Consider the following 26,088-nt stretch of genomic DNA (forward strand, 5'->3'; position numbering starts at 1 on the left):
TATTAACCTGTGTCTGGTACCTGTATCAGCAATAGTGTAGTTTATGTGCCGGTAACAAGCCTAATTAACAAGAATTGTGTGGTTTTCTGTGTTGCGTTCAGTGTACGGGGAGAAATCAATCCTTGGCATGGCGACCGGTACCGTAAACTCAATCGAAGCCCAAATTGATAACTTTTTGGAGCAATTTAAGCGCAGCGCCTCAAAGGCCATGGATGGTGATTGGTCTTCATCGTCTCCAGTTACAACGCCTCAGTCGGCTTGTTCGTTGGAACCAAAAAATAGAAACATCTTTCCCGAACAGCTTGTTGGGGAGCAAGGTAAGCCCTTTTCGCTATTTTATCCTAGAGCATTGTGATGGCCACGGATACCGATATAATATCGATTTTTCGTATTTTACTTGTGTATTTTGCGTATTAGTTGTAGGTTGGGTATGCTTTGTATTATTTGCTTTTTTTATTTACTTTTTACAACTTGGTTATTTTTGTATTATCAATAGACGAATCTTGTAGATCTCTTCTTAATAGGTCACTTTTATTTTACTTATCCGGTGCTACAACCGTTCGGTGGGCTTGGTCAGCTGCAGTAGAAACTGGGTCGCCCAATGTATTCCTATTGAATGACCTAGACATCAGAGTCTGACTAGTTTCATTCGATTTACAGCTGTGAAGCTATCGAACAGCTCATTGTTACAATGACCATTATTGTCCTGGTCACTGTAGCTGCTGCTTCACATTGTCCTGCAGCTGCTATATTGCAAAAATCCCTCTGAACATATTTTACCCGCATATGGCTGCGAAGGGTTTGTCCACTTTGCGCAAAACCTATGACTGAGCCTTATTATCAAAGAAGTTCAAAATTGTTATTCCAAGATGAAGATGATATTTTGGAAGTCTTCAAATCTAGTGTACATTTCATCTGCATAGATTCACATTCGTTGATGTAGTCACCTACATTTCGGTTTTTTAGCTGAGGTTTTCTGCACCCTAGCCCCTAGTGTTTGCAATATTGAGGGTACCTGAAGCTGATAATGTCTATGTTACCAGTATATGCTAGGGTCTGGATTGATTTGAAAAGGATGTTCAATTGTAGATAAAATTCCAGAGTCTAGTGTTGTCGAAATTGAAAAGGAGACAGGCTAGCCCTTCCACCTGACAACAAACGATATTGAAAATTTTCCAGCCACCGTAATACCCTTATATTTGCTGGATCTTCTGTCCCCGCATCGGATCGGATGGTATACGGGATTCCATTTCCATGGACCCATTGCTGTGATATTAGCTGCTTCAGTAGCAATCAAGAATAATTGTTGTACCAATGCTACTCTTCTATTCTTTATGATCTCAAAAACTACTACAGTTTTTATTTTCCGATTTTCCTCAAGTGGAGCTTTTACACTCCTCGTTGAATAGTTAGAGTGCATCGTGAAGCTATTTTGTTGACTTGCTATCTCTTCGTAAAGCGTTTTCCCTGGTCCATATCACACTTAAATTTGTCGGAGATCGCGCACTCGCGGCTCTTACCACTGCTTTTTGTTGAGTGAGGTTTATTCGTTTTTTTTCGTTTGATATTCGTCTTCGGCTTATCTATACTTGAACGATCTTAATTTTGTAATTGTATGTATATTGGTCCTCTACCGACTTTTATGTACATATACCACAGAATGATTTTGAGATCATGCTTGAGGAACTATTCAATTTTTTTTTGAATACCAACCGCTTTATCATGGATATTGTGTTAATCCTTTATTCCAGAAAACTGTAATAATTTCCACAGCGAAAGTATAAGCAGCAATGCGTCTTCATATCATTCTGCCCATCAAATACATCAGCAGACAAATCTACAGCAGCAGCACAGCCATGCATTTCAGCATCAGTCGTCGGTTACATCCTCGGTTTCCTCTGTGCAAACTGTGTTAAGCCAAAATTTACAAAACTCTACCAACATCAACAAACTGATTGAAAACGTATGCCAGAATGGTCAGAACCATTTTAACCCGAACACGTTTGGTAGCAGCAACTCGCTGGTCGTCACTAATGTCGGGGAACACGCATCAACGACGATTGGGTGTGACTCCTTTTACCGACGAGCTAACCGAATGAATTCAGCTGCTAGTGTAAGTTCGGTCGAAGATCCGCTCAGCGTGGCCGATGTTGCGGATCTTCTCCATCCACAGTATGCGATTATTACAGGTAACATTAATTGTGCAACAATGCGTACATAGAACCATCGTAGAAGACATACAATTGAACTCATTTCCCTTTTCAGGTGGTCGATCGAAGGATGGATGCCCGCTGATAACATTTCCGGATCATAACAATTTTCAAAATTTGACCGATCTTGAATACAAAAAGTTAGTCCTTTATTTGACGTCCGTGCCCTCACTGTCGGAGGCTGACTTGGGATTCAATTTAGTTGTTGATCGGCGCAAGGACAAATGGGCTGCCGTGAAGGCAATTTTGCTGAAAATTTCAACCTACTTCCCAACGCTCGTGCACGCTGTGTTTGTGATCAGACCAGTCGGTTTCCTGCAAAAGGCTATCTCGGAAGTGAGCAATAAATTCTTCAAGGATGAGTTTCGCTTTCGTGTCATTGTGTGCGCCTCGCTGGAGGAGTTGTACGAATATGTGTGCCAAAGCCAGCTGACCGCAGAGCTTGGCGGAGAACTCGCTTATTCACACCATGAGTGGATACAGCAGCGAATATCGTTGGAAAAGTTTTCCGAACTCACCAATGTAATCTCCTGTCAATTGGACGCGTTTATGAAGATGATCAATGAGATGGAGTTTCCCAATTCTGTCGATGCAACGGAAAAGCTCATTTTCAACCAAGGAGAGCAGTATGAAAAGTTAAAGGTAAATATTTGAAGAGGTTGTGTATCTCGTGGTGTGTGTATTATGCAATGTAATACATTTTTCTAAAGGAGGACATTCTTTCTGCCGGACGACACGGTGAAGTTTTGCTGGAAGAAATGAAAACTAAAAAGGAATGTGATCAAGAAACGATAGAACGATTTGGAAACATAAGCTCAATAGAAAGGTGAGTGGCAATTTTGGTTAGCTTTTCACTGCTTCACTGCGGTAGGAAATTCTAAAACAGGAAGTACCATAATTGTATCGCTACATATTAGAGCGCTATCTAGAATATATTGTTTGGTTTTATGCTCACTTATTAACATGTGCTTTCGGTTCGGTTTCATTCGGCTGGTTTATTGTATAAAAATATCAAAATAAATTAACAAACTACTAATCAGTGATGTACATGTGATGTAACAATATGACATTATTGTTTTCTCGTCATCGTATTACATTTATCGTATACGTATCGTGTATTATCGTGTTACGTATCGCACATTATCGTATACATTTTTAAGCATGCATGTTGTCTGTTAAATAAACGACATATATCAAGTGATTGTTTTTCATATCTTTTCAATTAAGTTGATTGTTTCGGTACTCATATGAATCAAATTAGGCCAGGTTTTGTGTTTTACCAGCACCAGTAGAACAACATTTCACAACTTTATTGTTTATGGTACAATTGTCGTTTAAAAAATAAACGATACATGAAATTTGCAATGCCATCTAACAAAAGTAAAAATCATAAAGCATAAGAGCAGCGCAAGAATGTATTTAAATGTCGATATGATGCATCATCTTGATGACAGTCGCGATTGTCACAGACTTTTGGTGCAGCTGGAGGAAACTGAGCGCCAGTTTGAGGACTTTTGGACGATACACTTGTCGCGATTGAAAAAATGTTTGGAACTACGTCGTTTCGAGCAAGATTTTCGTGAACTTCAGGTAAGATCTTTAGCAAGCATCCCGGCAAACAAGAGATGTAATTTGTATCATATTTCTTTTTTTTTCGGTCGCTTATAAAGACTAACTTCGATCGCCATCTAAAAACCGTGTCAGACATGACAGAAATCGGAGAAACGGTAGCAAGAATGGATCATTTGCTGCAGGAAATCAACACATTTCAGCAAATATGCAGTATTGATGTGGAACGCGCAGAATGTGTCATCGGTACAGGACAACGTTTGATAGGAACCAAAGGCTGCATAAGTTCCTGCCCGAAGGAGGTAGTTCAACCAAAGTGTGACGAGCTAGGTCGCGTGTGTGGTCTCATTCATGCGCGCATTTCGAAGCGTATAGATACGCTAGCAAAAGCACGTGAATTGATGGAGCGTGTTGAAAAGGTATGAATTAACACACCGAACCAACGAGAGGTTGTTGTACTATGAATTGTATTTCTAGGCAAACAAGTGGTGTGCTGGCGGTATCGAACTCCTGGCAACACAGCGCATTGAAAAATGTTCTGTGTCGGCCGAAATTGCAGAGCAGAGCTTGCAAGAGATTCAGGATTATCTAGCCTCTGCGGCCGAATTTAAATCGTCAAATTCAAAAGATTTTAAAAATGAAATATTGCAAAACACGACTCTTGAAACCAAGGCGTTAGTTTCACAGGTAAGAAACGATTCGATTGTGCAATCTAAAACTCTATTCAATTTAAATTCGCTTGCCCATTCGAGCAGCATCAATTTAATTTATGTTTCAAATAATAAACCGGATAGTGTACACGTTGCTCTTTCCACCACGTTGTTAGTGTGCAATGATTGCTTAAGTAAGTGGTTGATAATAAATACTTTCCTTTATCGTGTGCAATAGGTGCTGCAACGAATAGACGACGTTCAATTAATGTGTGATAAGCGAATGATCACACTGAAGAGGCTGACTCTGAAACCACCACGACCAGTGCAAACCGTTACTCCTGAACCCGCTGTTCCACTCCAACCTCCGGGAGGTGCGCCACATCCAATGTTTCGCACCCAAAGGTCTTATAGCAAGGTGAGTTTTAGGTTAAAAACTATAAAAAGCTGAAACCCAGCTTTTTGCATTGTGATCGTTGAACAAATTTAAAAAAAAGTATTAGCATGCGTACAAGTAGCAAAGAATCTGTGAGTGACAATATGGGTAACTGCAATTTTCGGCTCCATTTCTTTCTACTTTCAACAACCTAATATGTTTCGTGAACTGGTTATACACAATTTACTCTTTAAAAAACAAAGGACAGTAGTGCGTATTGTTCATACGACAACATGATGTAATACATTCCGATATCGGACCACATGAGTATAATTATCGTCCACGTCATGACCGACATAACGTAATATGGATACAACCAGGACAGCAAAACAGGCTTTTTCCCATTCGTTAAAGACCTCGTGACACAATTTTCCAATCCGGTCCCTGTATTCCAGGACAGCCGGTCTACGAGTTGTCCCAATAGAGAATTGCACTAAAAACTCGTTTTCAAAGTCGTCGGCTTAGAAATATGCTTACGGTTGGACTCTATGCGTGGTACATTTTTACACTCGTGAGCCAATTGCGTCCAAGTTCATCGGATTTAGGTCGAGGCCCTGTGCTGCCTTACCTGGCTGAGATGCGCTTGCACATTCACGTTGCGTAATTTTCTTGGTTTTATGTGTGCTCCTTTTTCTCATCCATTCCCTATTCTGGACGCCGGTGCGCGCAATGACGCAGACGGAGAGAAAGAGGTGAATGTAATAAGCAAAATTAAGGATGAGAAGAAAAAAGAATGGAGCTGATTGCAACTTAAACAAAAAAAGAAAAAAAGAGAGAGAGAGAGAGAGAGAGAGTAACGGAGAAGAATGAGATGTAGTCGAGTGGATTGGGACGAAAAATGCCGTAATCAAGTCGCTGGAAGAGCACTATAGATAAGATGCAACGTGAATGCAATTGCTGGTGCAGCAGTGTTACGGGACTGCCGGCCACACGGTAGTTTGAGGATGTGTAGTAGAACATCACAACTGCATATACGCAGGTTGCAGTTGTAATCACACAACCTCTGGCGTACTTTCTTGCGGTAGTGCGATTTAGTGTTCCTGCTTCTATGACCTAGATCTCATGTTAAACTACTTACCGACACTTTCGTCCGTGCTATTAACATACCGTTTTCAATAGATTGGCTCAAAGGTGAAATAGATATTGTATTGATCTTTGAAGCTGGCTGGTTATGTTACATAAATGACACCTGCCGAGTGTACTCGTTTAGTTGATACACCTCTCTGATGAAATGTATCAGCACTAGAGTTCTAACGAAAATATGTTGCTTCATTGTTTTTTTTTTGTGAAACTCGCCCAAGCCTAGGAAATCAGCTAACACATGCATGCATTTGTTTTTTTTTGTGCAACCATTGTGTCCATTGCGTACGTTATTCGTTTGTGCGCCTGCCTGATGGTAAGCAAACCCACCGGGCGCAGATATACCATCGAAATGCGCTGAAACGAGTGCAACTCATTACAGATCAGCCGAATGTGGGATCTCGTGCGTGCTTTACTGTTGACTGAAAAAAAAACAAGCTGAAATTCCCGCGCGGCCAATCACCAACGCAAGTGAATTGATGTTGGTTGTTTGCGTACAGGCTTGAATTTCAACGCCAATCGTCTTGTTATCGCATGTGAAGAGTGGTTATTACGCAGCACAGGGAAACATTTCAACAAATACGAGAAGCACATGTTTCGCATGATGTTCGATTTCAATTGTGTGGATAAAATGCTCTGTATTTAATACAAAATATGCATGAAATCACTAAAACTAGCGTTGTCATCCTGTACGGTTGAATAACTAAGACAATTTTGTGATGATTGAGCTGTGTTTGTAACGAAACAATTTGTAGCAAAATGTTGTGAACAATCATAAAGCTCTATTTGCTGCATTACCCATTGAGCAATGGTTTTGTAGCAGATTTTGTATAAATGTCCAACAGGGGCTGATTTGGCTGTGCAAAATGATGGCCACTTTCGTTAGCTTGTTAACCCGAATGAATCCGATTGCCTATTCCATTTCCGGTGTCGTGTGGCCACGACAGAGAGAAAGAAAATTGAACGTTGTGTGGCCCCCAAAAAATCGCTATTAACATTCACAATCCGTCTTGTTGTGGCTCCCGTCCTGCCCTGGTGCGGTGATGATGGCCTTTGTAGTTTCTTAAAAAGAAAATGCAATACCACCCCATCGTCGGCAGGGCAAACGTGACGACAATACTTCGGCAGGAGTTCAAATGGTTGCAAATGGTCGCACAGCGATCGAATAATGGCACCATCGCTGGCGGTGTCACCAATTATCTTCACTTCAAGCTTTTGAACAATGAGGTGTAGTAACCGCTTCGGTAAAAATTAAAAAAAAAATATGGATCACTTTCTTCTCGCGACGATTGTCTGTTTGTTTGCTACTACGGGAAAATCCGGGAATTAAAGCAAATCCATCTTCCCCACGTCGATTACGTTCAACGTCTTGCGATCGCACTTAACGGCTGGGGGTTTTAAAACAAAAGCACGTCGACCTTTTGTCGACGGAATGTTGGGAAACAATGTCAGCGGTCTTCGGTGAGTGTACATAAAACAAACAAGCGATGAGAGACGTAACAAATGAAGTGAAAATGGCTTCCAACTTTGATTGGAGAGTGAGCATAAAACAGTGTGCTGTTTGCTAGAAACGGAACTTGGAAGCGGGATTGGCTAATTTCTTTACTTTTCTCACACAATATTGGTTTACCGATCGGATTTAGATGCGGCCACAAATTTGTTAAAGAGCAATACGAATCTAGTTATTCAAAAGTGTCAACGATTCATCCTCACTTTAGATCTACTGGTTGGTAATCTTTCGTTTTTATGTTATGTCAGTCATACTGTTTGAAACTATAGTTGAAAATGATGAAAAACGACTCGTTTGATTGTAGGAAGCGATTCAGTGTACATGTAAATGTATTCTATTTATTTTAGAAATAATTGTTAAACATTTAAACCGCTTAAAAACTATCTTCATTTTAATCTTTAAACTTAACGTAATCTCGTACGGTGTATGGTTTGTTAGGCATTGTCAAGTCTTCGATTCGATTCTTCCATATTCCACCTGTTTCTCCATGGCGTGTAATGGTACCGAGACTAAGTCCTGGTTTGTCTCACGAGACACATTATACGATCGGTAGTGGACGTGGTTGGACCGAAGCGCGAAAGCTTTGAACCGCGCCAAGTAAAACGAAATAATTGAAGAGCCATGCTGTCTCTTAGGCATGGTATGATTGTGCGGTAACAGTAGCGGTACATTGCTGGACAGTGTAACCACACGGAGTGTAGTGTTGAACCTCAATTGGAGAAAAAAAAATGCACGAAAAATAGAGCGTAAATTTAATTTATATTAAATGATTCCATGGCCGGCATTGCAAAGGTTCATTAGAAGAGCCCAAATTGATTGAGCTAGAAGCTGTAATTTGAAAATTATGTACATAATTGGGGCTCAGCTAGTTTTCATCACAAGATAAAACATCGTCCAATATTTACTGACTTCAAACAAAATGATTTTCTTGCATTTTGTCAATTGATTGTGAATGCAAAATCTCTATTGACATACTGTACGTTTGCGAAACAATACATAACGGTTTGACTGTATGTCGTTGCTTTTAATTCGGTTGTGGAGATTTCATCTTTGTGCATTTCAATGAATAATGTGTCGGAGCGGTATGTATCCATTTTTTTTTTTTGTTGTTTTTGATGCAGAGCGAAGGAAAGCTCCAAAAGAAAGTTGTAAAGCAAAAAATGTCTTCGACCGAACGAGCGGCGGAATCGTTCTCATTTGTCGTGAGAGCACGAGTGAGCGAGCGAGATTGATCGCTCGCGTTTTCCAAGCGATCGTGAGCTTGCACTCTCTCTGTGGTGAGCGAATCGTAGTGCTCACTTGCAGCGCGATCACTCGTGATGAGAGCGCACAAAGCGAACGGGTTCAGAAGAGGTGATCTTGCGGTTCAGTGCACGTATTGCTTTCATCAGTGCAACTTTAGCTTACTGCGCGAGTGAGATGTGTTCGATTTCGTGTCGTGGTTTTTAGTGCGTTATTTTATTGTTTTGTAACTCGTTCTGTTAAGCCGGTTTACTATCGGATGCTGAAAATGTAAAGATGTGAAGTGTGCTTAATGTATGCGTAAGACAAAAGAAAGCTTTTTAAAAGAGCAGTTTCTTTACCAGTTTGTTTAACGTTGAATATTACTAAAACAGTGCTCTTAATCATATCCAAAAAGTGGTACAATATTTGTGATACATGATACGAAACAATGCAAACACTATCTTCAAAAAATTTGTTTAAGTTAGTGTTGATGTCCAGGATGCCCCAAAGCAAAATGAACGCTGAGGCCAAGAAACGTTATATGACACGATGAGGGATTTAGGCATAATGTGCAGTGCTAAAGTTATTGAAGTTGGAAGAAAATTCACGTTGATAGAAATGCAATTCCATGAGTGTGTGCAAGTTTTTGTTATTACATATTGCTTTCTTCCATAATGTGTGCTGCAAAGATGCGTTATTTGATGAATACTATGGAGAAATGAGATGAGAATTTTTGCTGAAAAGCTCAAAAATAGGTGTAATTTTCTGTGTTATCTTATGTACTAGGTGACAGTGCGTGGCCGTGATTGATATATAGGCTTATATGTGTCTGTATATATATATATATATATATATATATATATATAAGTATATATTTATATATATATATATATATATATATATATATATATATATATATATATATATATATATATATATATATATATATATATATATATATATATATATATTAATGGAAAAAGCGTGTTTGGAAAGGTTACAAATTTCACTTTCAGCTGCCCCGGTGAAGGCATAGCTTTTTTTTCTGTCCCTCTCGTGAAAGAATGCAGTTTGGAACAAGACATAGTGTGATATTAAGTTGTGGGAATTTTTGAAGAAGATGTCCGCTCTATTGTTACGTTCATTCGGGCTGTGGCATCCACAATACTCCTCGTTGTTCAGTGCTGTGTTGCGAGATGATTGCATGATGATACTTTACTTGTCGCGGCTGCTTTCTCATTCGCACAATTTCACTTTTCTGTTACTGAGCATATTTCATCTTCAACCCGAAACAGATTACGTGAGGCAATTAAGCGACTAAAGACAAACCTAGCACGAATAATTTCGATTTGTCCCAAGACTGACTGGTGTTTGGTGGTATATCTACCAGCATGGGCGATTATTCAAGTTGTTTATGCAAGCAACAATAATAATTGGCATCACTGTTGGCATTATTGGCTTATCAAAAACGAATTATGTACTATAACGAACTTTTTGTTTATGGATACACCATGTTTTTAACGTATAGGTTATAAACTTTTTTTGATTGTTTTTTAACATCAGACGCATATTTTTATTTGTACAATTGGTCATATAAGAATCAATGGTATTAATTTATATTTCATTTTTGAAAATCATGTATCTATCGCGCTTGAAACTGTTCCATGTGGTTTGGATGGATAAACGTCCCCATCAGCGCCATTCTGCTACATCTTCTCTCGAAACGTGCCTAATAGAGAAGAGCTTGCCTACTGGCGGCAGGAAGGTTCAATGCGATTGAGTGAACGATTTTTGCGTGATGTTTCGCTAATGGAGGCACGATTGTTTTTGCTTACGCAAGATAGCCGAAATGTTGGCTGCGCAGCATGCATACGATCGTAAAGTTTCACGAAAATCATGCACTCCGCACTCGCAGCAGTGCAATGGATCGTCAATAACAATTTTCTTCATCCGCAATCCGCGCTCATCTTTTCTCCATGTAATTTAGGCAGATATTTTCTGTAGCAAAAATGAAGGAAACAGCAAGAAGAGTAGTTAATTGCGGTTTTCCTGGTCGAACAAATTGTTATGTTCACACTCCTCTGGGTGTTTTCTTTCTCATCCATACCTTCAATTCGATGGATTGAAGTAGACATAAAGATAGAAACAGATAATTGCACTTATCCTCACTACCCTCCAAATTTACAGTTTTCCTTTTCGAGACCAAACCTCATGCATCAGTATTGTGACGTGATTTTCTTTTTCCTGCTTTTTCGCTACTTGGAAATATATAGCGGAAACGAATATCAATGGGTTGTTAGTGGATAGATTTTTATGATATTATTTTCAACAACTATTTCTTAATATGTAGCCGTAAACATTACTTAACACCGTCGTGCATACGTCTTCCCATGCATTAATTTTTGAACTGCAAATATGTTGAACATTATTTTACTTTTTAAATAATTGAATAATTAAGCTACAAAGTGTATGTATTTCAATGCTTACTGATATCGATGCTCACTCCATACATTAAAAATAAAATAGGCTGCCATTATTTGTTAACGTATTAAAAAGAAACACTACAGAGACATGATGATCCTCTAAGTGGTGTGCTTTGAAGGGGTTCTAAGGAATTGTTGGCGTAGTACACCTCATCGATAGAGGCTCTCGAGGCTTGAGATCTCTTGAAACCCTCAGTGACCTTGTAGTTCGCTCGTAAGATGCTTCAGTTCGAATTTTAAATTATAATAATGTGCTACAAACTCATTCATAGCTGTGTGACTAAATATTGTGCAATTATCCAGTTTCTATACACTGAAAACAGTTCTACCGTAAAAATAAGTTCTTAAAGTGCAAGCGCGGTTCTATGTTGAAATATGAACATTTTTTAGTTGGTTTGTGTAAAGTGAGTTATTGCGCTTGCAGCAGCAAAATGTGAATACAGTTACGATGCATCAGCCGTCACGTGTCACCCAACATCCTCCGTTGCCGTTGCGAGTACCACAACCGTTGCCGCAAACTATTCGGCCGCAAGATTGTCCATCCCAGAGCGTAGCGGCGGTGCAATCAGCTACTATTACTAATGCCTCTAATGTGTCCGCGCGTCCTAGCAAGGTATCGCAACAATGTACCAAAATTCGAAACAACGGTGTCACCAACGGTGGCCGACGAGTATTGGGTAAATTATCGCCCGGGCATGGCTTTGTGCAACCCAAAGTGGACTGTCGACGGAGGCTAGCACCGGTACGTGCTGCGGACAAAGGAGTTGGCAGTGGTGATGTGGATAAAGTGTGTATAGATCGCATTCCTAAAATGGAGCTACTGAAACTAAACTACCTGCATTTGAAGACTGATGAAAATGACCACAAGAACTCTATTCTGGTGCAGCCTAGCAAACAGAAGAATAATACTAGATCCGCAAGTTCTGCAGCAATAAGTAATGATAGAAATCACAGTTCCGGTGCGGTAGCAAATAATAATGTGCCCAATAAAGTCGCAACGGTTCCATCAGCTACTTCCCTTGATGATAGGAGCGATGTTAAGGAATGTGCTAACGTACCGCCAAAAAGTGAGGTGCAGCAACAGAGCAATGGCAGCAACAGCAAGGAAGCTGGAGGAAAATCCAAGTATCTAGTGTATAAAAAGCACAATGGATTTGGAACGAATGCACAAAGCTTGCCAGAAACTGTAGCAGACGGCGGCAAACTGCAATACATTAATGACAGTGATATTAAAACGAAGGCAACGGGAAGGAAAAAGTATGGTTTGCTATTTGAAAACAAGAAAAAAAGCAAACTGGAAACGGTGCAATATTATTTCGACAGTCGCGGTTACGAGCGATACGTTGATAACAAGCTGTACGGAGTAATCAATGAGAGAAACAATAAACAGGAAGAAACGAACGAACGACAAATGACGGCTACCGTCACTACTGCCTCCACTACGAGCGTAAAGCAAAGTGCTGATCCGCAACATAAACGATCTAATTGGGAAATTCGACAGCACAACAGACCCAGCATGATACGCGTGATTAATCAATCGGCGGCGGCAAAAAAATGCGCCAGCGTAGTCCTGATGAACCAGCAAACGGCAAAAAAGGCCTCAGCTTCGGCTTCAGCTTCAGCTCAAGAAGCACCAGAGACGCGTACGACAAACACTAGTCTAAAGCAGGAAAATTGTCGCATATTCAAACTTCAGAAAAGCCATACCAGTTCCAATCTTCTTATGCGCCATAAATCGATGAACGATATTCATCGCATCAACCAGCTGTTTTTGGAGTCAAAGGGAACTGAACCATCGCCTCTACCATCGCCAATGTCTTCGCTAACGCATTGGCAGCTTCATCGAGCCAAGCTCAACCATCATAAGCAACCAAACAATAGTAGCTGTGAACAAAATGCATTGACCACAGCAGCAGCAGCAGCAGCAGCACCGTTGGCTCCGGAGACACCTCGGGATACGGTGTCAGTACATCGCTTTGAAAAGCATCGTAAATTAGAACCGAATAAATATCTTGTCCACAAGCGGCTAAGTGCGCAAAACAAGAACGAAGATGGTGCACTCGTTGCGATTAAACCGGCACTTGGTACGGTGGCTTCTTGTGAAGTATCCGGAGTAGATACGATAAGCAAACGCGTACAAAAGATCATCGATGGACAGCATGAAATAGGATCGACCGAGACGGTGTATCCCGAACCCGACTCGAGTGCTGGCAAGGAGTTACCCAAGGATTGCAATCAATCACACATCACCAGCAGCCAGCATGGTGATAGCGATAAAAGCCGTTTAGATAAATTTAGACCTCTGCCCAGATGGAAGTCAGCAGAAAAGCTAACGTTTGTGAGTGCTGCTGACGGTGGTGGTGGTGCGAAAATCGACGATAGGAAAGTATGCCGGAAAGCGAAGAACAATAGAACCACTACTACGTGTGGCTACAAAAATTGCAAATTTTCCAACTGCCCAATGTCATCGTCCTCATCAGCCTCTTCATCGTCCTGTTCGTCCTCGTCGTCATCATCCAGCTCTATGCTGTCAACAAACTCTTGCAGCACTACTCCGAAATTGCATGCTTGTAGCGAGAAAGCAGCCACACGAAATCATCAGCAATCAGCGGATCATCCAGGCGGCATAGTAACTTGCGGCAAAAGGACATCGATTGTAATTAATGATCACGATGATTGCACGATCAACACCGACGAGGTCGTGGAGTGTAAAAACGACAAGGTTCTGATGAACAATATACGCAGCAGTAACGTTTTGAGTGAGAAAGTTAACAACAAAACAAACAACACCAACCACGGTGGTATCGACGACGTTCGAATTGTTATTGCATCGAAGATAAAGGAAATTGATTTGGAAAGCAACAGTATGGTCATCGAAAAGTACGTGGCTTCGCCACCACAAAACATGGTGATGGGACAGCAAAAGTTTTGGAACCACCAGGATCAGCGTAATATTAAGCTGAAAAACAATCCACAGCTGAAAGCGTACGACGATAAGATAAACATAAATAACAAGATCAAAAATCAAGAGAATAACAGCATAAAAATCTTCATCAGCAACAACCACCTGCAGACGACGGCCAGCAGCAAAGCAAATTTGTGCCAGCAAAGCTCATCCCCGGCTGAACCTGTATCGCTTATTTTTGCATCGCCAGCTAACAGTATCAGAGCTTCCACGTGTTCTTCCTTCTCGTCCACGTCCACTACATCGTGCGGTTCCACGATCAGCAGCAGCGGTAGCAGCTGCAGCAACGAGTCGGATAAGGACGATGGGATGGTGGTTTATTGCGATCATCAGAACGAACGATCGATTTCGCCCGAAAAACAGCAACCTTCCTCGATCGTGTCGGCATTTAGTACCGACAGTAGCAACAGCAGCAGCAGCACCATTTGCAGTCATTCTACCAACGTGTCGAACGTCACGTGTACCAATAGTTTCAACAGCAACGAGGATCATGTGACCACCACACGCAACAACAACAACAACAACAACCACGTCAATCGATATACTTCCAAAACCAGCATCCGGCTGGGGTACGATGGTGCGCTGTTTCTGAATAACAGCTACCTTGACGAAGCGGAAGCTTTTTCAAACCATTTGGCACATGAAGCGGAAAATAGTTTGGAGCTTGGGCTGGTGGGTGATCGGATCGATCGGTTGGAATCGGGCAGCTCCAATAGCTCTTGCAGTTGCTGTAAAAATGAAAATCAATACGACACCTCACACGAATATCCGTGCAACGCTAATGCGTGCGATGCTGGCAGTGTGAATGAGTTGGTTGTTGAAGGCGGGAATGAGTATACCACCAAGTCAAAGGCACTGGGAATTGAGGCAATACTTGGAAACAAACGTAATCCGTGCGAGTACAACAGTAAACATAAGAAAAGCGTCTGCAACAAGGTAAGTCCACAGGTTGGAGGCGCGTCTTGAATAGTGTGTAAGATAATTCCATGGGATGGTCTCGTCTCTGCGTATGAGTGTTTTCTTTGGGGTAATTTTTCGCGTAATGCAATACTGTGTTATCAATTGTGCATCGGTAAAAAGGGGGTGTGTTGCTTATTATTGAAAAAACAAAAAACAAATGCATTTAACTTGATTGATATGAGCATAAACAAATATGTGTGAATTGGGGGGCATTTTTGAGCATTCTATAACTCTGGCTTCTAACCTAACTATAACGCTGGCTTCATTTAGGTTTTGTTTTATCAGCACTAATTTTTAATAACATTTTAAACCACCTCGAATCGGCATTAACCCAGCAATGTGGGGGTGTCGATTAACGGCGCTAAAAGCTTCAGTGCAGAAATAATCTTTGGGCTTCTCAATTTACAGATCGAACACTTCCCACCACGACCACGATCGATCGACGGTCTGCCGGACTCGGGTATTTCGATCAGCAGCGACACGGCAAATGGCAGCTCTGATAAAGATCTGAATTTGCAAAACCAAACGGTAAGTTTCTTTGCTATTTTTATATAAATAAGCTGCATTGCAGAGTTTCAAATGTGTAAAAATAAAAATAACACATTGCGAAATTTTTTGTAGGATTCGGACGAAAGAAAGCTGAAAAGGGGACACGTGTTAGCTGAATTACTGGAAACAGAGCGTATCTACGTCGCAGAAATGGGATCCATTTTGAAGGTGAGTCTACTATCAAAAGCATAATTGGACATCAATGTTACATTTATATGTTTATATGGCTCGAATGTTAATGACAGACTTTCTATTTGATGGGAAACGAAAAGCTCATGTTCAATTTGTTAAGCGCATTGCTTAGCAAACAAGCATTAAAATTACTAAAAACTGGAATTGATTGCAACTACGAATTGATAATTTTCCAACATCGCACGAAAGCTTTTTGTTGTGTGAGCTTTTTTTTTCTCAAACTCAGCTTTTGTGTAGTAAGATTCAAATTTTGTTTTTTAATATATTCCCAAATATCCAACCACCGAAAGTGTGTAGCAAAATGTTTTAGAAGCCGCATGATCTATGGTAAAAGAACCGTTATTTTCGATGTTATACCTAATTAAACATTCGTTTCAATAAAATGACCTTGATTTGGTCAGTAGGTTTCTGACCACGTCTAAACAGCACCATGTTCGCGCTGCCCGATCGCGCTAATGTGCCATATACGGCGGTGTACGCGGTTGGTTTAATGTGCATAATGCGTAAAAGAAATGGGTTAAACATGTAGATGTGAGCCACATAGGGTAGGCGCAAAAAGCACTATATAACTTGTAGAATATAAAAGCTCGAGCTGAAAATTTTTGAGAGAGAAAGAGAGATGAAGAGAGAGAGAAAGAGAGAGCGGGAATGAGAAAAACTGGCGTCTGAAAATCATTACGGCGTCTTCCTGAACTCTTTCACTTTTTTCTTCGATGACCGTTATAATTTTCTTTTTTTTTTGCATTTTCTTTCTCTTCCTACTTCTATCTGATTTTCTCTCTTTCCCATTTTCGTTCTCTCCGAAGTTTCTTGGCCAATGTGCAACACTATTTAGTGAGCATAACAGCAGACCAATAAACCTCAATTTATCTTCCGACTGGAATCAGGTCCCCCAGGACTACGAATATTGCATTGTGCTCTGAATATTTCGTTTCTCGTCTTCGTCGGATAAATACGACCTGCTAATAAACGTGATGTGTGTATCTCATAAATGATTGGTGAGGAGGTAGAAAACTAACGGGGGATACCTGACGCGTTTAAGAAAATATTGAAATTTAGTTTCTTGCCATGGTCCACCGTATTATTACTGCTGTTTTGATGTAGTCTGATGAAACCTCACGCAGCAAAGGCGTCGGAGAAGACGCGACCAAGCATCGAAAAGGCGGAATTCCGTTACTAAGCTGTGTGTGATGGCTCAATCTCTATTTCTTTCTATTATTTGCTTTTTCCTTCATTACTTGTTTTCCTTTTTGGCTTCGGTCAGTTCGCTCGCATGGTTAATCACTTCGAAGGCGCTTGCTTGCGGTAGTAGTCATGGAAAACGTCCATCGCCCTGTGAGTAGTAAACGTGGGTGTAGTCCATCAAAAGTACTGTTATATCAAAGTGTGCATCGAGCGTTACACTAAATTTCTCCAGGCTCTTTTTATATTTCGCCCCCCCCATTCCATTCTCTATCTTGATATTGTTGTGTTATATTGGTCCGTTTTATACGGAATGCATTGTACTTTGGTGCAGAGCTTTCAGAACTCATCCGAATGCTTGAGTTCTGTAACCCTCATGAAAAAACTGTTATCTTTAAAGTGATACAACATTTTAGAATATCATGCTACAAATTTTACAACATTATTTATGTTCGGCGTACTGCTGTAATGTTCATGGCATTAGACACGGGGCGCATTCGAAATGTTAGTACTATAAAAAGTAGCAGCATAGCTTATTTGTTTTTTTTTTGCTATATCATACCGGAAGAAAGGGTACGGCTATTGTTGCTTGTTTTGCATTATGCGCATATAACAACTGCAAGCGCTGATAAGATCCAATCGTATGCGCATTAATGCATCTTTGATTTCCTTTCACTCATCTTTTAGCGTTGCGAACGCTGCAAACCACGAAGCAAAAATAATAATTAGCGCCTCGAAATTGCGGCGCCGTGGAAGGTTCCAAATAGGGATGAAAACCAGCAAATTCACATTCACGCAAGATCTATACACACACACACACCTTAGTACGGTGTTTTAGTTTCTCTTTTGTTGCAAACATACCTAAACAGAGCTATCATCGCCCATTGGCGTAATCATAAACGGAGATGATGGTAGCCGTGTGGTATAAGCGCATTTAGGTGGTTTGCTTTTAACTGTTTATCTTCGTCGCCTTCGAAAGTGAGGCTAGTTGCGCGCATCGGCTGTGTGCAGCGAGCGCAAAACCCTGGTGTGCGCCTGGAAACTGGAAACGGCGCGGCCGCGTGAGTCTAAAATCAACCGCGCAATCTATTGTTTTCAGTTCGTATCGATAGCTCGGTGTGATTACAAGTAGCAATGTTACCTACCCACCCATGCTCGGGAAGAGTGCATGCGCTTGGGCTTGTGTGTTACAATTCCTAACTGGGAGGCTGTGTGTGCTGTGAGTTAGGCTAATTGTGGCAGTGCATAAGCGACAATTACATCTGTTTGGGTGTTCTGAAGTTCTGCGTTCTGCGTACCTAGTGAATCTAGCATAGATTTTATTCCCTATTTGTTCTTCTACGGCTCTGAATTTATTTGATAACCGTTCGCCCTCGTGGTTGTGCTGGAATCCAGTTCAGAAATGTTGTACAAGTGCAAACGATGTGCTCCAGAATGACATTGCCCAGGAAGGACGGAATGGTTAAGCGAAAGAAGACGGCACCGGGCGTCCGTGTCCGTGTTTTGAAAGTTTTTTTTGGGGCCACAAACGACGGCATTAATAAATAATGTTACATACAAGTAGCCAGCGGATAATGAGCTGCAAAACATTAACGTGTACAAAATCGGCACGCTTTCCATTTAGGCCGCTTTTTCTCGCTGACCGAAAGTTCAAATCATCAAAGACGAATTGGGGAGAAACGGATTCATCGTTTACTTTAAAATGCAATGAGTTTAACAGTGATTTTTTTTGCGCTTCAATCTGCTCACATCGTTTTTTACTTAATGTTTTTTTTGAACATTTCTAAATTAGTGTTGAGCTAAACTATAATAATTAACGCCCCATCGGACCTACAGTCTATTTTTTCTGTTTTTGCTTGCACATTGAGAGAGGTCGTTAAAATTGAATATGAAGTAGTTCACATTTTTCTGTGAAATTTTTAAATGTACCCGTGTATGCCATTGATTTTACGCGCTAAATGGTATAATATAACAATACGTACTATTTTTTATGGACTGTGGGTGAACCCGGGGCAATAAGCTCAATATATCGTTAATATACAATAAATCAACGGATGAAATCAAACGATATGAGTGTGATAAAATACTGATGTAACATCGGTAGGGGCGATTTGTGATTCACTGTTTATTGCAGGCAGTATATGTATAAAATACTATCTAGTTGCATCAAACCCAAACATAAAGCTGACGGAAGAAATTTGTGTTGTGCTGTAAAAAATCAAAGACAAATGTATCGATTTATAGTGTGTTGAGTGAGGATCTTGTGTTTTCGATTCATCGATGGCAACCATCGTTATCAATGCTGGTAGCATCGCTGTTCAGTGCATGTGCAAGTGCATCGTACGCATTCGAGTCTAACATTGACAAGCTGAGAACAATGAAATTCGGCAACTACAAACTGGCTACAAACCTCACCGACACGACCGGTGATGCCAAAAGCCGATCACGATTCTCGCTTTTCCGGATCGGAAAGATACGGACCACCGCAAACTATATCGTCGGGAAGGTACAACTGCGTGTGGGTGGTGTTGCTAGCACGCAGTTTTCATCAACCGCAGATCCTGAGGTTACGAGAAATGAAAGCTTCAGCAAGGCAGGTCTTGAGCACGACATATGCAGCACATCAGTCACGTCTGACAAATCCGAACCGTCCTCCACCTTATCGTACCGAGCGTCGTTGTTCGGCGAGCAGGATAAAGCAGGATCAACGCTGGACAACGAGAGAAGCATGACAATACCACGCTTTTCCCCAAAAGATTTCCCAACAAGCTGGGTTGGGATGAGCACCACTCTGGGCCGTTCTCCATTCGGGCAGCCGCTTCACGATGGAACATCCTGGAACCAGTACGGTCAGATCGAAAGCCAGCTGCCATTTGGCTGCAGGGCGCATTTGTTTCACAAGAGCAAGTCCATATCAGGGAAACAGGGAGCTATGGGTCTATCGTCGTCGCCATTCGCAAAGGAGGAACACGGCCACGCGAATCAACATTCCGGCCGGAATACCCTGAAGGGTAATTTTACGCTTCACAAAAAATCAGCCCCCACGTTTGGTGGCAGCTGTCCGGAGATGCTCGGTGGGTCTTCGGGCACTATGCGATCGCAAAAGAGCTATAAATCGCAACGCTCCTCGAACACGAATGGAAGCTGTCGGTTCCGCAAAAGCAAGATCGTGCAGCTTTTGGAGCGTAACGAGCGCGAAGATGAAAATGACGAGAAAACGGAAATGGAAATCTTGCAGGAGTACCTGGATACCATGTCCTACACTGAGATCGTTAAAGATCGTGATTTTCGAAACTATCTCGTGAAGAAGCGCTACCTCGATATAATGGAGTACATTTACAACAGCAGCAGTGCGTCCGAGAGCGGCAAATTGTCCCGTGTGCCTTCGCTGGATGCGGCATCACCTTCGCCGGCGCTGGTCTCGAATAATGACTGTGATTCGGTGAAAAAAGAGAAATTGATGGCGGAAAGTGGAGTATCCGCACCGGTACTGGCGGGTATCCCTGATCTTCCCTGCTGCATGGAGCGGTGTTACTCATCCACTACCAATCCGCAGGTGTTTTGTCGTCAAAACAGCAGCTTCAAGCAGTATTATCAGCACACTCATGCTGGCCATTCGTACCTACCGACGGGTGTTGCGGCTTGTTGTGAGTTCGAACAGAAGGAAAGCGATCGGCAGAAGCACGGATCGACTACATTGAGGCGCGATTTGTCGGTGTTAAAACGAAAAACGAAGCCAAAGTCACGGTGTCAGAAAACGTACCATCAGTTTCGCGAGTTTTGCGAAAGATCGCTGATGAAATATTCGATCAATCGATCGTTGAATGCTGCTAGCGCCAGGACACTGAAAGCTAGCAGGAAACCTCGCAAGGTGGCTTACTCGGAGAAGGAATACCGTCGGGTGATTGAGCAGTTTGTACGTCAACGAGGATTTTCCTGTGCGGATGAGTACACGCGCTATCATTACGGAGATTTTTTGAGCAACTTAGCAGCAGTCTCGACATTACCGGCAGGCAAGCCAGTGGGCAAAAAAAGTATGCCAATCAAAATGGACAGCAGCAGCAGCAAACAATTTCAGTACAATTCCTTGCCGCCGCCTCCATATTCCAGCGGAGACTACTTTTATCGTCCACCGCCGTCCCCGATGTCGTATGAAACCAAAACTACACCACCCACGGCCAGAAATATGCCGACCAACTTACTTGTGGGGCTGAGCGACACTTTATCTACATCGCTACCCGATGTTTGCGATCTCATATACAAGGATTCCTTCAAGACGTTCGACTATGTTAATCAAGCGGTGACGTTACAGCGTTACAGATCAGGCCGCAAGGGGGCCCATTCGATGTCGATTTCGTCGGCCGCTGGGGGCCGTTTAAGTGATCGAAGAAAAATCTTTCTTCCCGTTGATAGTGACGGAGAGGAAGCTGATCGGTATCTGCGGTGTAGAAGCCCGTTTGTACCAGTCGGTAAGGAGGAGTATTTGAACGAAAGGATCGAGATCAAGGATCATGTGAATGTGATGCCGCGTGTTGCTCAAAGTGTGGGAGTTTATGAAACGATTCGATCGGAACCAAAAAAAGCCACCGAAATGAGGCAGCATCGTAGAGCGTTCGCAAACGATACCATCGGCGAAACATTACAATCGCCCAAGTTTCATACCATGCATAAATCAGTAAGTTTGTTTTTGTGAGAAAGTGTTTATTAAAAATTGTGTTGGAAACTATTTTGCCTACTTTAGAAATCCTGCACGGCTCTGCTTTCTGGGATTCAGTATTTTACACAATTTTAAATCCGTTTTTTTGAATAAAATCCTCACATTTTAATTCAGCTACTGCAGCTGGTTATTGTGATGTTTTTTGTGATAGCGTTTCGAATTTCATGTTCTGTGTGGGACTTGTCCGCACCATATTTAACTCGGGACCTTATTTCAACGATGTATGAAAGGGCGTTATATTTCATATTTATATATGTTATAATTCGGGACAATTTAAACCTATTAAAAATGAACACACTTGATCATATAATTTATTTGATTTTTTTCTCATTTTTCCGTACATTTTTCAGGGTTATAAAGACGAAATGCTGTCGGAAGAAATGACTTTACTCGTGCCACCTGGGCTGCAAGGAAAGGCTGATATACTTTTCGGCAATCTACACGAGCTCTACACATTCCATAACGATATTTTCTTGAAGGATCTAGAGAATTGTATTTCTACCACGGAGCTAGTCGCACTCTGTTTTGTACAACGGGTATGCATTATTTTTGCACGTTAAGACAATAACCAGTAATCGGAGCTTATTGTATTCGTTTTTTTTTTTGTGTTTGACCTTTCATCACAGCGGGACACATTTTTCCGACTCTATTCGTACTACTGCCAAAACATTCCACGTTCCGAGCGTCTTCGGGAGACCCTCGTCGATACGCATCTGTTCCTGCAAGAATGCCAGAAAAAGCTTGGACATAAACTTCCCTTGGCTGCTTATCTTCTAAAACCAGTGCAAAGGATTACCAAGTATCAGCTGCTTTTGAAAGATTTGCTAAGGTAAGTACGCGGATGTCTGAGTATTCTTGGCTTCCTTCATTGTTGCGCATGATTGAAATAAATCGCTGTGTTTTTTCTCCTTCTTTTGTGCAGATTTAGTGACACTGGAACTTGCTCTAGAGAACTGCAGAAAGCATTGGATTGCATGTTAGTCGTGTTAAAGTGTGTTAATGATTCCATGCATCAAATCGCTATAACAGGCTTTCCGGTAAGTATGCTGATGCTGTCGCTTCACACACCTTTTCGCTAACACTGTATTATTGTACCAATTGCTTTGTTGTAGGCCGATTTATCGCAGCAGGGTGAACTACTGCTACAGGATTCGTTTCAGGTGTGGACGGAAAGCAAGAAAGATATGCGATTGCGGCTAAAAACCCAAAACCGGCACATTTTCTTGTATCAAAAAGCAATGCTGTTTTGTAAGCAGGGTTCCAAAACGGGCCACAATAAGAGCACCTACCAATTTAAGAATTGGCTTCAGGTATGGTAACGATGTGATTGCTCTTAAACTCTTAGGTTTTATCGTTTAATTTGTAATTAGCTTATTTTGAACAACGAGAACCAAAATTATCTGGTATATTATGCTTACTTTCATTATTTTTTATTTTCGTTTAATGTAGATGTCGCAAATAGGCTTAACGGAATCCGTTCGGGGTGATTTGCGGCGTTTTGAAGTGTGGCTACAAGGACGACAAGAAGTACATACAATACAGGCTGGCACGATAGAGATTAAAAACAAATGGGTTGCAGAGATAAAACGAGTATTATTGAACCAGCTTGAAGAGCTGAAAGGCGAAAAAATCAAACAATACGGTGGTTTGAATCACAAGTAAGTATAGCGTCTTCTCGGCTGCCTGTGCTAATTTCTCCATAGATGACGGAATTGACCCTGTTTTTTTTTCAATTAATTTTATTAACAGACCATTACGTCATACTACTTCATGGGATATACCACACGCAGCTCATGGAGCACCGACGAATCGTGCGGCAAGCTGCGAACAGCAAGCACAATCAAACGGACTAGGAATAGGAGGAATGGTTGGCCTCGCACAAGATGTCGTCACCCGGATCACCCACATGAATGATGAAAGTAGTCTGCTGAACGTTACCGGAATGTCATCGTCATCGTCGGAGCATGATAATCAGGAAACAAACGCCTGGAGCTCGGATTACTCAAACAGTGAAGATGAGTATACCACCGTCGAGGATAGCGTTGTACCTGGGCATAAGTTCATGTCATTGGCCGATTACTGTGCCATGGGAAACTCCGAGGTGTCCATGAAGGAAGCCGACATTGTAGAGCTGCTGAAAGTTGGATGTGCTGGATGGTGGTTTGTGAAAGTTCTCGGTAAGTTTCGAACGCGATGGAAAAACGGTAGCGTTGTCTAATGGAGGAAAGTTTTGCTATAACAAAATATCGCTATTCTTTTCTCTTCTAGCCAACGGGGTTGAAGGATGGGCTCCAGCAGCATATCTTGAACCGATCAATCGCAAACACTCGCGTCTTCGAGGCGCCCGGAGCCAAGACAAGCTAAACGATCACTAATTCCTGGTGTCCTGGCAAAAATACGTCAAAAGTGCGAGATTAGGATAACGCGACTGTCGATCGATTAGGCAAGCCTAGTGCTACAATGTGAAGCAATAGCTAAATCAATAGTATCGTACTTTATATTGCCGATGGCGATGATACGGCGTTGACGACATAGCTATAAACATTTGTCTGATATTTTTGTTTGTATTTAAACTACTGCTACGTCCCCAATCGCTCTTACTATTACTATTAGTACCCCTGCTTCCAACTGTAGCTTTACTCTATTACACCTGAATCCACATAGAATCTGCCAGGCATAAGGCATAAGGTTTGCCGCCCGGTGAAGACTGTTTAGAATATCGTGTTTGTGTTATTTTGGAATGTGTGAGCTTAAGTTCCATGTTTTTGTTAGAATCTCCAAGCTTAAGCTTTATGGAAACTCCTGCGATCAGAACATTAAGTTATTCTTTGGGAAAGCAATTGTAACACATCCATCTAATTCGGACATTAACCAAAGCTAGTATGCACACTATTTGAGTTCTTTGATCTCTTTTCTTTATTACTTTTCATTGCTCGTTGTAGAATCCGATTGCAATGAATAATCAAAAGGTAAAAAATTTTAACCTATTTATAATGAGAGAGCTATGAGTGAAGATGCAGGATGCCTGAGTGGTGATGCCTGAGATTCGTAGTATATTTAGTTAGTTGAACGTCACAGCGTGACTTTTCCTGAGGGCGCTCTATCGCGCAAAGTAATAGCATTCTGACGTGTATACTATTTTCTAAACAGCAGGATGGTTATTGTGATTTATTCAATATTTTGTGTGCAATTACTAGATTCGGAAGCGTTTTTGTGCTAGGCAGCGTACGATAAAAAAAAATCTTTGTTGGCTAAGAGCAAAAAAAGTTAGGAAAGTTAAACAAAACAAAGCGAAATAAATTGTAAGCGCGTATTCTTGTGCATATAGTCGAATCTGATGCGAAGGAGTTCATGTCTGAGCGCTATAATAATAACAATAATATTATTATACAGAGTACAATTTCATTATGATTGATTATAATGGAATTTACTATATTTATCCAAGTGCAATATTTGTAATGTCTACACAAATTACTATAATGATATTTGAGGCTTTGATGTTTGTGTGTAAAAAATAGTGGAAAACGAAATGAACAATAAATAACGTGTAACAAAGCATTTTATTGTCTTTTATTTTTTGAATATTTTATCGAAAAATCCGAAAATTCGCTCGAAAAACCGAAATTTTTGCACCAAAAGTAACAGGAGCGCATACCAGCCAGGAGGTCACTTTTTTGTCGATCGGATCCGAAAAAAAAAATCTCCAAAAAATTTCCAAAAATCCGAAAAACCGAAAATTTTCCAAAAAAGTAACAGAAGCGCATACCAGTCAGGAGGTCACATTTTTGTCGATCGGATCCGAAAAAAAATCTCCAAAAAATTTCCAAAAATCCGAAAATCCGAAAATTTTTCCAAAAAGTAACAGGAGCGCATACCAGCCAGGAGGTCACATTTTTGTCGATCGGATCCGAAAAAAAATCTCCAAAAAATTTCCAAAAACCCGAAAAACCGAAATTTTTCCAAAAAAGTAACAGGAGCGCAGAACCGCTAGGAGGTCACATTTTTGTCGATCGGATCCGAAAAAAATCTCCAAAAAATTTACAAAAATCCCAAAAACCGAAATTTTTCCAAAAAAGTAACAGGAGCGCATACCAGCCAGGAGGTCACATTTTTGTCGATCGGATCCGAAAAAAAATCTCCAAAAAATTTCCAAAAATCCGAAAAACCGAAATTTTTCCAAAAAAGTAACAGGAGCGCAGAACCGCTAGGAGGTCACATTTTTGTCGATCGGATCCGAAAAAAAAATCTCCAAAAAATTTCCAAAAATCCGAAAAACCGAAATTTTTCCAAAAAAGTAACAGGAGCGCAGAACCGCTAGGAGGTCACATTTTTGTCGATCGGATCCGAAAAAAAAATCTCCA

At 41.1% G+C, this 26,088-nt stretch overlaps 1 protein-coding gene across 1 annotated transcript; it reads left to right on the forward strand.

Annotated features, from left to right (window-relative positions):
- Window positions 1-127: 127 nt before the first annotated feature.
- LOC128724482 (guanine nucleotide exchange factor DBS) lies at window positions 128-25,276 on the forward strand. Its single transcript, XM_053818207.1, has 17 exons — window positions 128-317; window positions 1,752-2,189; window positions 2,266-2,852; window positions 2,921-3,036; window positions 3,665-3,800; window positions 3,881-4,198; window positions 4,257-4,466; window positions 4,668-4,847; window positions 15,496-15,615; window positions 15,709-15,804; window positions 22,078-22,263; window positions 22,354-22,556; window positions 22,650-22,764; window positions 22,840-23,037; window positions 23,177-23,385; window positions 23,477-23,904; window positions 23,996-25,276. The coding sequence occupies exons 1-17, from the start codon at window positions 128-130 to the stop codon at window positions 24,100-24,102; spliced, it is 3,837 nt and encodes a 1,278-aa protein (XP_053674182.1). The 3' UTR covers window positions 24,103-25,276.
- The last annotated feature ends 812 nt before the right edge of the window (window positions 25,277-26,088 follow it).

This window comes from Anopheles nili, chromosome 3 (genome assembly GCF_943737925.1).
Source record: "Anopheles nili chromosome 3, idAnoNiliSN_F5_01, whole genome shotgun sequence".
Taxonomy (NCBI): domain Eukaryota; kingdom Metazoa; phylum Arthropoda; class Insecta; order Diptera; family Culicidae; genus Anopheles; species Anopheles nili.

Coding starts and splice junctions, on each gene's coding strand:
- LOC128724482 (XM_053818207.1), top strand. CDS start 128: ATGGCGACCGGTACCGTAAACTCAATCGAAGCCCAAATTGATAACTTT. Junction 15,616..15,708: donor TGAATTTGCAAAACCAAACG/GTAAGTTTCTTT, acceptor AATTTTTTGTAG/GATTCGGACGAAAGAAAGCT. Junction 22,264..22,353: donor CACTCTGTTTTGTACAACGG/GTATGCATTATT, acceptor CTTTCATCACAG/CGGGACACATTTTTCCGACT.